The sequence below is a fragment of the Protomyctophum bolini genome (genome assembly GCF_963924005.1).
Source record: "Protomyctophum bolini genome assembly, chromosome: 5".
NCBI lineage: Eukaryota > Metazoa > Chordata > Actinopteri > Myctophiformes > Myctophidae > Protomyctophum > Protomyctophum bolini.
Genome location: NC_137866.1, coordinates 21,752,305 through 21,768,439, shown reverse-complemented (window position 1 = coordinate 21,768,439; position 16,135 = coordinate 21,752,305). Strand labels below are relative to the sequence as shown.

The following is a 16,135-nucleotide window of genomic DNA, read 5'->3' as shown; positions in this document are numbered from 1 at the left end:
GCCCATCTGGCCACCATTTACAGTATAGTGGACAAAGTAAACAGAGGTGTATGCACAGCTATAGCAAACTCTGGACAGAGGCAGAGACGGGCTTTAGCCCAGCCCTGATTATAAATTATAATTCCTGGACATGCTCATCAAATACATGTCAGACAGTCAAATCCATCAGCGCTAGAGGTCCACTTGGTTACATCAGAGTAAAAAAATGGATAAACGGAACAGTGAGGATTTCACAGTGCAAGAACGCATGGATTTATATAATGGATTCATAATGAGGTCATAAATGGGTCGTTATTATTAATCACATCAGAGCGAAGACTCTCGCCATAGTAGGCGCAATCTATCACTGTATATATTTATTACAGTATTTTAAATCAGCACTATAAATGGATGACCATATTGATGAATAATGGAACATAGCCCCCTCCACACACAGTGTGTGTTGTCAGGTGATTATGCAAACCCTATCTGGCTGTATGTCAGACAGTCAAACCCCCTCTGGGAGATACTTATTATCAACTGGTTGGGGCTTTGCATAGCTCAGAATTCTGTACCGGAAGCTATGGAGAATATCGCAGAGTGCTCGTCTTCACTCACTATGCGGGTTGCTTGTTTCCTGTGTTCACAATTTAGCAGTTTGGGCTAATACGTTATTTTTCTTTTATGCGTCAGAGAGAGAGAGAGAGAGAGAGAGAGCCCAGAGGTGCAATACATGGGATGTTTCATGCATGAAGCTATGGACAAGTCGTAAGGTCATTCCATCGGTTCCTGTCAGCTTCAGGTACCGTCACTTCAGGGCAGACAATTGCTGCTTTGCGGATGGTGCTCTAATACAATCAAGAGGATGAAATGTCACCACAAACTTCAAATTGGCCCCCTGTCTTTTCCTCTCTGTGCAATGCAGGTGAAGGGGGAAAAACACACTGTATTACTATTTAGTTTGAATGAAACCTGAACGCCATTTTTGTATACACACGTCACGTCACATCACAGCATACATGCATACAAGAATGCCACACACACACACGCACGCACGCACGCACACACACACACACACACACACACACACACACACACACACACACACACACACACACACACACACACACACACACACACACACACACACACACACACACACACACACACACACACACACACACACACACACACACACACACACACTTTAATTATTTTATTTGGATCTGCACAAGAGGCGTAATACAATAGACCCAAACACTGATCAGAATTAGGTCCAACCAGATATAACTGCTGCACATGCTTAACACACAGAGGGAAAAGAAAAAATATATATTTATACACCGGTATATAGCACATTGATGACTTACTACACTTGACACACACACACGCACACACACACACACACACACACACACACACACACACACACACACACACACACACACACACACACACACACACAGCCTGCACCTATAAAGACGCACTTTCCATGCCATCTAGCCTTGTTATTTGTCATTACATTACATTTTGACTTGCTCTCCCATCTCTCTCACTGTTCCTCTTTTGTCTCATGTTTCCTCGGGGGGTTTGTTAATGGCGGCGTAAGTGAAAAACAAAACAAAAACTATAGGAAGCGGCAGCGATTCCAGGAAATTGGAAGGAACCTGATGGCCTGTGGGCTTACAACATGTTCCTCCACGTACCATTTACTCATCTCTGCTAGCTCACTCTACACTGCAGTAACGCATATAAAGGGAATCTAGGTAATACCATACCTAATGCGTACCAAAATGAATACATAAAGAATGCACTTACTCAAAGAAAAAAGGAACAGCTTCAGAATTTAACCCAGTGATGCCCACCGGGGCATTGACTGACTATAGAGAATAATGGAGTTTGGATCTTGTATATCGTGTTTTAATACAGTGTGAAGTTTAGTGTTTATTGTTGTTCATTGTTTTTGTTGTTATTTTGTTTGTTTGGCCTGTTTTTCTTTTTTTTTGGGGGGGGCGGGGGGGGGTTCGATTGTATTACTGTACATATTTTTATTATTGCACTGTGATAGACTACGGTCTACCTGTTATGGAAAGCACTTTGGGTCAACTGCTGTTGTTTTTAAATGTGCTATATATATAAAATTGACTTGACTTGACTTGACTAGGTTAGTCTAGTCTTAGAGTAGGCTACTGTACCGTTTGACGATATAGATTAATATCTGAGAACAGTGTACTATTAATAAGCATGACCTTATATCCTTCATGGCTTGTGACATTGTAACTTATTCAGCCTTTCAGGCATGCCATATTTCCATCCAATTAATGAAAAAGGTGTTGACAAACTAAACCTCCTCTTCATTATGTTGTCAAAAATGTAGCCTGCAGCAACTTAACGGAGACTTGGTAGAAAACAATATCTGACACCACTACACCCACTAAGGGAGCAGATGTAACACCTCACACCTTACAGTTAGCAGGAGATGATTGGGCTGATGTGGCTCACTTGGCCAGCACCACAAAGGTTTTCTTATGTCTGTGTGGACAACAACTAAAAACACATGTTGCATTACCATGTTTATCACAGATGGCAAATATAGATGCACTCTGTCGACCAGAGCGCGCCATGAGGTACACTCACCACTGCTGGTACAACCGCTGCTCCGAGTCCTAAAGCTCTCTGCTGCTGTCTGGGTACGACTGCTGCTCTGAGTCCTTATATCTCTGTCTGGGTACGACTGCTGCTCTGAGTCCTTATATCTCTGTCTGGGTACGACTGCTGCTCTGAGTCCTTATATCTCTGTCTGGGTACGACTGCTGCTCTGAGTCCTTATATCTCTGTCTGGGTACGACTGCTGCTCTGAGTCCTTATATCTCTGTCTGGGTACGACTGCTGCTCTGAGTCCTATAGAGCTCTCTGCTGTCTGTCTGGGTACGACTGCTGCTCTGAGTCCTATAGAGCTCTCTGCTGTCTGTCTGGGTACGACTGCTGCTCTGAGTCCTATAGAGCTCTCTGCTGTCTGTCTGGGTACGACTGCTGCTCTGAGTCCTAGAGCTCTCTGCTGTCTGGGTATGACTGCTGCTCTGAGTCCTAGAGCTCTCTGCTGTCTGGGTACGACTGCTGCTCTGAGTCCTAGAGCTCTCTGCTGTCTGTCTGGGTACGACTGATGCTCTGAGTCCTAGAGCTCTCTGTATGGGTACGACTGCTGCTCTGAGTCCCTATTGAGCTCTCTGTATGGGTACGACTGCTGCTCTGAGTCTTAGAGCTCTCTGCTGTCTGTCTGGGTACGACTGCTGCTCTGAGTCCTAGAGCTCTCTGTATGGGTACGACTGCTGCTCTGAGTCCCTATAGAGCTCTCTGTATGGGTACGACTGCTGCTCTGAGTCCCTATAGAGCTCTCTGTATGGGTACGACTGCTGCTCTGAGTCTTAGATCTCTTGCTATTCTAAATCCTTTAGACCCGTTATTATACCAACCTTGAAACGTACCTTAGTTACGTCACCAAGAATGGAGGTCCCGTATTGGCTGTTGGCCTGAGATATTAAAATTGTTGTTATTATTGTTATCGTGAATGAATGCATGAAATGAAAACAAGACCGCAAGGTACACATTTTAGACCAAATGTGCTTTACGTACCCTGTACTGTTTGCATCTTATTGTCTAATAAAATGATCAATCAATCAATGTTGGAGAACACTGACATACATACATACTGTAGGTCTACATACAGTACATACATAAATAAATACCCAGCGGATCGCTGTGCTTGAGGCAAGTATTTATTTGCCTGCACGTCGACAATGAAAGAAAGAGCAGTGAGCATGCCTATAATTAAGACCAATCCTACCACTGTAGGTAATTGTTTGTGTATTGGTGATAATTAAGTTTTATGTCTGTTGTTCCACTCTCACGACTGAGAAAGATAATCGCAAAGATGTCCGAACTATACAATAAAGATGCCAGTGCATCTAGAGTCCATTCCAGTGCACAATCAGCTTCAAATAACTGTATTTACATTGTCAACCATTAGGTAGTAAGGTAGTATTTGTAGTACCCTATTAACATTTTCGTAGTTTCCGTAACATTTTTTTAATACCCTATTGGTCTGAATATAAGACTGTTATTCTTTACCAATGGAAAAACTGGGTCGTATTATAATCGGGGACTAGACTATTTTACAATCAATGTTCATTTTCCACAAATAAGTCTTGAAAAATGGGGGTCGTCTTATAAATTATAATCAGAGTCATATAGTCTTATATTCGGCATAATACACTGACACGGAGCAAGACAGAACGTCACATCCGTTTTTTTACCCTGGGCAGAATTTTCTATGGCTGCCAATGCAACTTTTTCCAATCCTTAATCACATACGGACACACATCTATGCCGATAATATCTAACTTGCGGAGGTAACATGCCTTGTCCACGGGCAACAGATCTTTCAACGTATGGCATTGCAAATACGTTTGATAATCGCTACTCTGCGCAATATTGTTTTGGAAATGCCGCAAATTGCATTGCAGTGAACGAGAGCAAATCACAACTTCCCCTGGGGGTGGTGACTCCGCCCTGAATACGCGTTGTCGTGTCAGTGTATACGGTACTATACCAGAGATTATTTCCTTCCTGGTTTGAAATCCATACTAGCAATTCCCATTTGCTGTATATATACTCCAAAGGGGGAACAAAAACAATATACAAGGCTCTGGCACTTCTTCCCGTTTCTCCCCATTATGTGAGGCTCTTCCCATCACACTGTGGGGCCCACAGAGCTTGCCTGCATGGGGCCTGGGGGCGCTGATTCTCAAATCAATAAACCAATGCTACTGCTCCACGGAGAGCAGCTTTGGCACGGAGCTCTGACTCACCTAAGGCACAGACGTATTCTACATAATTCATCCCCTAAACCTCTTTGTCATTAATGACCTTAACCCATTTTGGCCGGGGAATCCCTTTTGGCGTTAGCATTATGTTGTGCTTTATATAGCTATTGAAAAATAGCAGATCTATACATGCTCATATAGCGCTACGAGCTTGTAGGTCTGCTATTTTTGAAAAGTCGTCAAAATGTGGCGCAAATCTTTGAATATATGTTTCAGTGCGAACATTTTTAACTAAAATATTGGCTTCTTGGGGGTCCGTGGAACTACATATTTTGAGATGGGGGTCCGTGGCACAGTAGAGATAATTCTGGGGGTCCTTGACATGAAAAAGGTTGAGCACCATTTTCACCATTTTCAGAAAATAATTAGGATTTAGAAGCCTTTTTTCTTTTATCGACCTCAGTCCAAAATGGGTTAATCTATTTTGTATTACAAAACGAGCACAAAGCAAGCTATTTTTAAGAGAGCACTCTTTGAACAATATTGTGTATAGAGGAACAATTATTTAAAAAGAAAGGGGGAAAAGATCATTAATAGAGGTCAATTCACATGATATAGCCCACAGTGTTGTGAGCAAATAACCGTGTAGTATTCCACTGAGATGGCTAAAGATCCCAGGAAATCAGCTACGCCCCCCCCCACACACACACACAACACGCTATGTATCGATCTTCTAAATCAAATTGGGGACGAAAAAAGAAAACAATCTGAAAGCCTTGAGAGAAAGAAGACCGTTCCAGTTTAAAATGCCAGTCACAGACAAACCTACAGAAGCTAGTGATTGGTATTCAACTGCCACGCTCTGACTTCTGTCTTTAGCACATTCATTTTAACCATTTTAGGCCTGACGTCGACATTTAAAAAAATGTCTTCTATACATTTGGACAGTTTTCTGAAAGATGTTTCTGTATCGGTGACGGTGGTGCTCCATATTTCATGTCAAGAACCCCAAAAAATGATATGTAATTGGCCACAGACCCCCCATCTGAAAATATGTTGTTCCGGCAGGAACCCCTCAGAAGCAAAGATTTGAGTTAAAAACGTTCGCTCTGAAAGAATATATATATATTCAAAGATTTGTGCCATATTTTCACGATTTTTCAAAAATAGCAGACCTACAAGCTCGTAGCGCGCCACTCAGTGGCGTGCTATGAGCTTGTAGATCTGCTATTTTTCAATAGCTAAATTATAACATAATAATGTTTAAAACACCAAAAGGGGTTCCCGCCCAGAATGGGTTAATGAAAAACACATCCTTCTTGGCCATTACATTTTACAACCTCCTCAACCCGACCCGGCATGCTGACCCTACCATAAAATGTCCCCGATCCATTTGATTTCAAGCCACCCTTTCATCCAGATACATTTAACAGCAACCTCACTGCTATGACTGTGTGCTGTGAGATCTTAACCCATTTTGGACAGTCGATAAAAAAAAAGGCTTCTAAATCCTCATTTTTTTCTTGTCAGTGGTGCTCAACCTTTTTCATGTCAAGGACCCCCATATCAAAATATGTAGTTCCAGGGACCCCCCAGAAGCCAATATTTTAGTTAAAAATGTTCGCTCTGAAATATATATTCAAAGATTTGCACCGCATTTTTACGACTTTTCAAAAATAGCAGACCTATATAAGCTCGTAGCTTGTAGATCTGCTATTTTTCAATAGCTAAAGTAGAACAGAATGAAAGGGGTCCCCGCCCAAAATGGATTAAGGAGGGATTGAAGGAAGATGGGCAGTGAATGCTCACAGTGGTGTTTACAGTTCATGCTGTATCCGTCTTGCTCTGTTGATTAGAACAATTTACCCACTTTGCATGCTGTAAAGATGATGACAAAGTGTTTTATAGCTCTCATAATTGCCAACAATAATGTTATGCATCCTTGAAGAGTGCGATACAATACACAGAAATGCATCCATATTGTCACCACTAGGGAGGAAACCTTGTATGTCCACACTCCATATTTCATCTCTTTATGGTTTTTCATAAATTAATGCCCTAGTAATTTATACCTCATCGTATGAGGGTGTCATGTAAAAGTTGCAAAAATAACTGATCTATAAGCTCACACCGTGTCACAATATGAACTTGTTAGTCTCTCAAGATAAGAGTCGAAGGATATCTATGTTGCTGCTTTGCAGAAATGGAAATTAAATAAATAAATATTATTAAATAAATAAATAACACACATGCACGCACGCACAAACACACAGACACACGCACACGCACACACGCACAGACACACACACACACACACACACACACACACACACACACACATATATATAATTATTATTATTTAAAAGAAATTAAGATATTTTAAAATAGATATTCACAACCGGAAATGATAAACAGATGATGTTTCCAGCCTGACAGCAATGTCACATTATCTCTCACAACAGGGGCGTATACAGCTACCAGATGTTCTTTTGTGGTCTGCTGTGAAATGCTGTGTCTATGAAAGACTATAGACAGTATATAGACTTATTGAAAGGCATTGTGGTTCTGCTGGGGGGTTCTACAATGCAGTTCATTTGATGTTCCTGATTTTGCTGTTTTGGAGTCGACCTGCAATGCACCATCCGTCCGCCCAGGCAAAAAACAGGGACAGAAAAACGATCTGATGCTAATGCCGTCTGTCAGCCAGAGGTCTAGCTTAATAAACCTCTCGATGAGACGCGCGTGTCTTTTGAGAAATAATGTGCACAAAACAAGCCTCGCCAATTCGATGCTAAACACCTGAAGCTGCAGCTGGAAAGTGTTATTAGTATTAGTGTGTGTGTGCGTGAGGATACATCATTTTTTCGTTTGTGTGTGCGCATTGTGGGCTAAACTGTGGGCTATAGAGAAAGCTTGGGGGACATGTTTTCCAGCCTGTCTCTCTACCCTCCGGAGTGAATATCAATATCGCTGGCAGGCAGGCAGCCCGCTCATTGGGAAATGTTTCCTCAGCGGTGTGAGATGGTGCTCGGGAGTCATGGACTGTCATTTATCTCATGGTCCTCTTGGAGCAGGTACAGGTACGTCCGCTGTGATGTCGTGCTTGGAATAAAATGCAGCCTGCAGAGTTTAGCCCCTCTAAACAGGAACACTGTCTTACACATGACTCAAGACAGTAACAAGACAACTCACCCCGTTTCTGTTTTCCTCCCAGAATTTTCCCCAGTGAGGCTTGGACAGCAGACGGCTGGACTTTGAATTTCTCTAACTGTAAACTTTCATGACAGCAGACAGCCTACAAGTACAAATATAATTTATGAAAAGCTACTACAGTAAGTCTGTTCACAGAAGCTGTTGTGGGATATGTGGGGATTATCTGACGAGGTACCTTTTGAGTGGGCAAAACCTTACATAATTTACAGTATACTAAATAATACTAAATTGTTTATTGGGTCAATATAAGTAAAATAATATAGCCTTTCCACAGGAGTATCTTTTTATATTTTTCCAAAAAGAATACAAACAGCCAATAGCATTATTACAAAGTTATCCCCCTCACTGGTGAAAACGGGCAAGAACCGGGGTGATTTGTCCAGTATTCCTCAAGACGTGGGGCTTAAATCCCCCCCCCCCCCCGCAACAATTTCTCTACATCTTATCACAGCTGATTTCCACTAAGTGAGGGGATATTTTCGAGGGCAACACAAATGTACACAATGCAGTGAGGAGGAATTCCACTGAAATGCCACTGCTGTTCTCAGCCTGAGACAGCAGCAGTACAGCTACAGCAGCAGTACAGCTACAGCAGCACCGTTTCCTCTGCTCACAAACTGTGTGCTTTTTGTTGCTTTGTGTCATAGACATTATATGACTTCAATAGGCAAAAATGTATATACTTAAAGGACCACTTCACCACTTTTCAACCTATCTTCATATAATAGGTCCTCACTAATAATCATGAAAAAATTGTGCAATTTTTTTCTACTCGGTCTGTGTCTCATAGGAGGGCTGTGGGCAGTTCAGCCCATCTTCCAGTGACATCATCGATGGGGAATACAAGCTAATAGAAACTGCAGGCTTTCTAGTCCTGAAAAGTTGCAATGCGAAAATGGAAGCCATCGTTCTCACGATAATGAAAATGTAAACATTTTTGTAAAAATAATCGTGTTTAAAAAATTATCTGCCTAATGATGATGTCACTGGAAGACGGTTTCTAAACTGCCCACAGCCCTCCTATGAGACACAGAGTAGAAATAAATCGTGCCATTTTATCATGATTATTAGTGAGGACCTATTATATGAAGATAGGTTGAAAAGTGGTGAAGTGGTCCTTTAATAATCTTATTAAACTAGATTAAATCAGATTAAATCAAACGGGGAAAGCTGATGTTTTAACCTCCTAGTAAGTGCCCTATTCTGGGTCATGTCATAATAGGCGAACAATAGGCAAACATTCACAAAATAATTACAGATCTAGCTTTTTTTTTTAAATGTACAATGAAGTATAGAGTATGAACATGTTTAAGTGGCTAAAACAAAGATGTTCTTCTTTTTCACCGTGACTCAAGTCAGGCTCACATTGTTTTGTGGGTTTATATAAATACCGTAATATTGTAACTGTGCAGCACAGAAACTAAGGAGAACGGTAGTATACTTTGCCCCACCATATTATTAGCCAACATATCCTCCAAGGAGAAGCAGCCTTCACGAGCCTCCATGTGGCAGCAGTGATTCACATCGACGGCTTGATAACATGCAGTGGCATTTAACCCATTCTGACCTGAGACCAGATTCTAACGCACAGAAGAATGGTGGTTCTTTGACCCATTTTGACCTGAGATCAGATTCTAAAAAATGTCTTCTACATCCTGACAGTTTTCCATTCTGACCCGAGATCAGATTCTAAAAAAATGTCTTCTACGTCAGTCGCTCTTCGATTTTTCAAAAAATAGCAGACATATACAAGCTCGTAGCGCGCCACTCGGTCTGCTATTTTTCAATAGCTAAAGCACAACGTGATGCTAACGCCAAAATGGGTCCCCGCACAGAATGGGTTAATGTCCCCAGTGCTCAGTAGCGGATGCCGGTGGCAACTGTGATGTACGTTCAATTCCTTGGTTGAGGATGATGTGGGGTGACAGAGGGATTTGGTCAGGATTGGTGTGACATGTAGCCTGTGAACAAGGATCCATCACGGAGGAAGTACGTGGTCCTCGATATTTCTGAAGTAATATACCTGAGGCCCCCTCCCCCCAGTCACGTACACACACACACACACACACACACACACACACACACACACACACACACACACACACACACACACACACACACACACACACACACACACACACACACACACACACACACACACACACACACACACACACACACACGCATGATGAGAACGTCATCATATATCACATTCCGTGCTCAGCCAAACAAAGTCTAGCACCATGGACAGCGACTAGTCTCTGTTTGTTTGTCCGTCTGTCAAAATTACACCAAAATTTAACCAAACACCCCCCCACCCCCCCATGTTCCATTCGGTGCTCATACGGACAGACATACACACAAACCTGTGGATATATAGCGAGCGGTTGAGCGCCGCTCAAAATATAAATAAAATCACACCCGTGTGAAGTGACGGGGCGCTCTTGTACATCATCACATTCCGGCCAATCGCAAATTTGCGTCTTCAGCCAATCAAATCATTGCTATATGATTCACACAAACACACAAAGCTCAAAAGGTCAACGTATCACTGTTATAAAGTATTGATTTGTAGTTTTTCTTTTACACAATCCTATGAATTACGCAAATCTCCACATGTGAGCGAGTGAGTGTTTTCCCCAGCATATCTCGAGAACCGCCTGACCAATCGACTTCAAATCTGTCTGTGTCCGTTTTTCGACTATAAATGTAGATCTCTGATGTCGTAGTACTGGCGTCAAAGACGGCCTCCAAGTCATATGTTAATGAGGACTGCACTAAGTACTCTGATAATAAATACGGTGTGTCCGTGTTCTGTATCCCTGTTGTAATTTTCCTGTCTTCCTTTATTACTTTTGTTGTTTTCCTGTAATTTTCCTGTGTTCCTTTGTTTTTAGTTGGTGTTTTCCTGTAATTTTCCTGTGTTCCTTTGTTTTTAGTTGGTGTTTTCCTGTGATTTTGAAGTGTTGTGTTTTTTCCTGTTTCTTAGTTGCAGTTAAGAGTTTCACCTTTTACCTGTGTACCTTTATTTTTGTAGTCTTGTTTTGTGCCTTCCTGTATGCCCCTGTAGTTCTGTACCTGCCTTGTCTAACCTTGCGATTAGTCTTTGTTTTCCACCTGTGTCCTCTTAGTCCCCCAGCCAATCACCTGTGTTGATTTGTCAGTTGTTCACCTGTGTCTAGTTAGTCCTTGTCTATAAGTATGCCCTTGTGTTTTTAGTTCCTTGTTCGTTCGTAAATGTCAGTCAGTGGCTTTTTGCTCCTCGTGATTTTCCATGTTCCTAGTGTTTTCCCTTGCTCCTAGTTTTTCCTTGTTTCCTTGTGTTTCAGTGGATGTTCCTGATCTCCTGTTTTGGTTAATAAACCCCCCTTGTATTCGACCGGTCTGTCCTCTGCCTTTGTCTGCGCTTGGGTCCAACACCTGCCTGTCCTAAACCGTGACATATACAGGATACAATGGGAACAAGAGGTGCTCTGACAAACTGAGAGTGACATGTGTTCCCAACAGGCATCACTCTAGTTTTGACAATGACGGACCACATTGATGTTAAACACTTCCTCGAAGATGGAATCGACGAAAATAAAACGCATAATAATTAGGTAATAGCTGCAAGCAGCAATAATGGGGGCCACGCCGTTATCAAACCAGATGAACCCCCCCAGGCAGTGCCAAATTGAGAGTAGTAGAGGCTAGATAAAATGTCAGACAGTTGACAGACAGACAAACAGAGACTAGTCGCTGTCCATGGTGCTGAATGAATGTAGGTGTTTTACAGACAATAATGTGTTACATGTCTTCTGTTATTTTCCAGAAGCGATTACTTTACAAAAGGTCTGTCATTCCGAAATAGTGCTTGTTCATGAGCTGGTCACTGAGCTCTCATTGACTCCAGTGTATTCTGCCAAACCTCCGGGTGTAGTTTGGCTCCCATGAAAGCATCCATGAAAGTGTCATGTGACCATGTCCATTCCTTCTCTAAGCTTCCTTGGGAGGAACTAAGTGATGTCACTGAGGAGGACGTGATGATTCTGACAAGTCCCGGAAAAACCAATATGGCAACCTCCATAAGATACATGTCGCTCCTGGGGGGGCACGGTGGCACTGGCACAGTCGGTAGACCTGTTGCCTCACAGCTAGAAGGTCCTGGGTTTGATTACCTTCTTTTTAGTTTTTTTTAAATATATATATTTTTTATAGAGGGACAGACAGTAGGCTGACAGGAAATGGGGGAGAGAGATGGGGGAGTGACATGCAGTAAAGGCCGTCGGGATCGGGAGTCGAACCCGCGGCTACCGGTCAAGGAGCCACGGCCCAGGCCGATTACCTTAATTTTAAAGTAATATTTTTTTTACATATTACTGTCTGAGCAATATTACTTTACATATTACTTTTTTAAATGCTCAAATTGAACAATTAAATATTTAGTATTATTGCGACCGAAATTTGCAGTTAACTATATGGAATCGTGCATTTCCTGTCAGTGTGTTGGTTGGTCGGGGCACGTGACATCACGTGACATCATCAGGGATAGAGCACATGACATCACGTGACATCACGTGACATCATCAGGGATGGAGATCCCTCATCAATATTAAGCCCATATATGGAGATCCCTGATGTCATCAATATTGGCCAGCAACTCTACATCTGACCTCAAACCCTTAGATCTCCATATATGGAGCTGACCTGATATTCCATATGTTGATCCTTCCCCATCCATCCTTCCTCTTCGATGTCTCCCTTTGGACTGATATACCTGTCCATTTAAACTCCAAAGTCATTAGTGCAGTCGCGCCTGTCAGACGGTATTACCCCCCATGCCAAAGCACCAGCGCTCGCCCAGCAGTCTGCTGTCACCCAGGCGGATGCGTGCAGCCGTGCACGCATAAATTATATATTGCGTAGAGCCGTAGACCTACCGCATCGCGCATCCTAGTACTCAGCTATGCACAGTTAAACACAGGAGTTAAATGTATTCCTTGATTGAAGCCAATCATTTGATGACAAATCATAGAAAAGAAGTAATTCTTCAACTCCTGCAATTGTCACATAATGTCACAAGACAAGACAGACAGACACACACACACACACACACACACGGGCTGACAGTCCCAATGTCCATAGAGAATCTATCCCCACCAAAGATGTGTTTAAACTTTATAGGCCTATAACTTGCGATCCGTCTCTCTGCACAAGTAGCAGCTGCAATGATTGCAGTGCAATCAATGTTATTTAACGACCAAATTTATGTTCCTACGTACAACACAACAGTGTTGTGTGACTTGCGTCCCGATTCCCGAATATATTTAATTCCATAGTTACTAACTAAACACTGGCCGTATCCACTGCACACCTGCCTCCACTCAAAACAGCCAAGCCTTGTTGCAATCACCGCAGTAAAAATACACCTTAGTCCGGCAGCCGACAGGCTTCTTTTGTTATTTTGACCTAAGATCAGATTCTAAAAATGTCTTCTACATCCTGACAGTTTTCTGAAAAAGCTATGTTTCTATGTCAGTCGTTCTTCGATTAAAAAAAAAAATAGCAGACCTACAAGCTCATAGCTAACTATGAGCTTGTAGATCTGCTATTTTTCATAACAAAGAACACCAAAAGGGGTGGGAAATTTGGTAGTCTTTTTAACTGGCCTAAAATATTGTCTATATAACAATACATAATATACATTCATGAATCCACTTGCTGACCGGCTGTCGGTATTAAGCAATTTGTTTTATAGGGGTTTATATGTATTCCTACCATTAACACCCCTTAGTCATTAACAAACTAAGGGGATTTCATGATTCTGAATCCATTCCAAGCATTAGTTCTGCACACATCACATTTCATCACATTTGTGATGATGGCTATGGCCATTTTTAGCCCAAGGAGTGTTTTTTGTGCAAAACGAATGCTTGGAATGGATTCAGAATCATGAAAACCCCCTAGTTTGTCACATGCTATACTTATCGGACTTCACATCGGACCAAACATGAGTCGTGACTGAGTAGGACCTACTGCTCAATCACTCAATGGCACCACACTTTGGCCAATGGTTGTGAGTTTCATTTCCTTGCAAGTTTTGTAAAAACAGACTGCACGGTTATGCCAAAGCATAAGAATAATGATAATAAAACTAACAAATGCAATAAAGGTGCCTACACACTGCATGCTTTATATTATTATAAGTGAATGTGAACATGTGTGGATGTGACCATGTGATACACGATAGCTGTAAGTTGTAAGTAAAGGATGACTTTATGTTCTATGAAATAATGATTTACGTGAGATTACTTTAAACAACGATTACTTTAAACAGCCGCTTCTGGGCACAGGTCTCCACCAGGAGATAGGACTGTGTGAGATGTTTGGCAAAAATGTTTAGGAGTAATATGTTTTATATAATATGTATAATAACAATAAAATAATGTCAAAAAGGGACTAGTGAAGGCTACTACATTATATTAACTAAGCAACATTCACAGGGGTGTACACATGTTCCCTCGTGAACAAGTCCAAAGAGCCATTGTAGATTAAAAGATCACACCTGTGTGAACTGAGCGGTGCAACTATTGAACATCCAGACTCCCAGGCGACGGCCCGGTTCCGGCGAGCCTTCCCACGTCCGAAACGGTAGAGAAATGACAGAGTTACCGCGTGGGGGAACGGAACATCCCCAGACCCCTATAGGAACGCCTCCAGGGGGCCGGCCCTTTTCCGGCAAGCCTTCCCGCGTCCGAAACAGTGGAGAACTGACAGTTACCATATTGTAGCTTTCTGTGCTTGGACACGTACACACGACGTATGCATTAGGGACACACATAGATAGCTCCGTAATGGAGCGGAGGCACCGCTCAAAAACCTGGCTACTATAGGCATACCATTAGTTTCGAGCATTGCTACTTCTTGCCAGGGTGACCCTCCATTCATTTTCACAGCACTAGTATCCACCCACGCAGCAACATTCATTCTACAAATGGTTTAACTACGTTGCCCTTAACTGTAAGCTAACTAAGAGTAAGGCTGAATGGTCAGGACAGCATCAGCTGGCATTTGTCACCCTACAGGGATTTGTCTTTGTGGTAAAGGAACGCTGTACTTTGAGGCAAGCCGAAATGTGTCACTATGGATTGTACCTATTGCTCTCTGCCCTGGGGTCACGAAAACTCATTAAGGGTTGGATTCATGGCTTAGAAAGCCTGGCTAGTGGACCCCCCTCAGAGCATTTTGTACATATACGTGGAAAAGGAAAATGAGATGGAGGAGTCATGGGTCTTTGGAAAATATAAATAGATTATAAATAGAGCATACTTGCCCTGATGAAGACTCTGTTGGAGTCGATTTTTATTTTTACATTTTATAAATAAAGTACCTCCATTTTTATCCACCCTCTTCTCATTTCTTTTAATCTTTTGAGTGCTCGGATCGCCACCTTTTATTTAGTTGTTCAAATTAAAATTTAAAAACACATATCCCTAAAAGTACATTAAAATCAACAGAAGCAAGTTCAGTCTTGTAACTCAGAGAGAGTACAAATATTGTATATTTGTACACTTTACAAGTTAAATGAACACTGAGGATTGTGCTCATAAGGAAAGCCACTGTGATATTTGCAGAATAGGCTAGATATTGAGTTAGTAACGGTCCTTACCTGGGTCTTTGTGGTCAGGATTCTGTCTGGACAACAAGAAGAGAAAATCCTGACACGAGTTCTGATCCAAAAGTGGACTGTTGTGGAGGCACAGGTCAACGATCAGGGTCACAGCTTTGTGACAGACCATGTCATAGTCCTCTCGGTCAGAACTCATGCTCCCAGCCGCATCCTCATCATCGTGTGTGCTCATCCAACAGGACTAACGCACCCCCACATACCCCCACGCCACGTAGCCTGGAATAGAGAAGACAAATTCAAGTTGTCGGCGTCCTCTGCTGAATCTCCTCGTTTATGATGAGTCTCTTGTGTATGTAGTGTGTGGGCACTTCCACATTGTGAAAGCCAGTCTGCAGTGTATGCGTGCCGTGCGTGCGTGCATGCATGCGTGCGTGCGTGCATGCGTGCGCCGTGCGTGCACGTGTGCGTGAGTGAGTGAGTGAAAGCCGGGCCGAGGGATTGCATGAGCACG

General features: G+C 42.4%; 1 protein-coding gene across 1 annotated transcript in view; it reads right to left on the bottom strand.

The window, feature by feature from the left end:
- Nucleotides 1-15,820, bottom strand: part of syt6a (synaptotagmin VIa) — a gene marked incomplete at its 5' end in the record, with an annotated part of 70,394 nt that extends 54,574 nt beyond the window's left edge. The window contains 1 exon segment of the mRNA XM_080762685.1: nt 15,664-15,820. Coding sequence (XP_080618811.1) covers nt 15,664-15,820 — 157 coding nt within the window.
- Between the last annotated feature and the right edge of the window lie 315 nt (nt 15,821-16,135).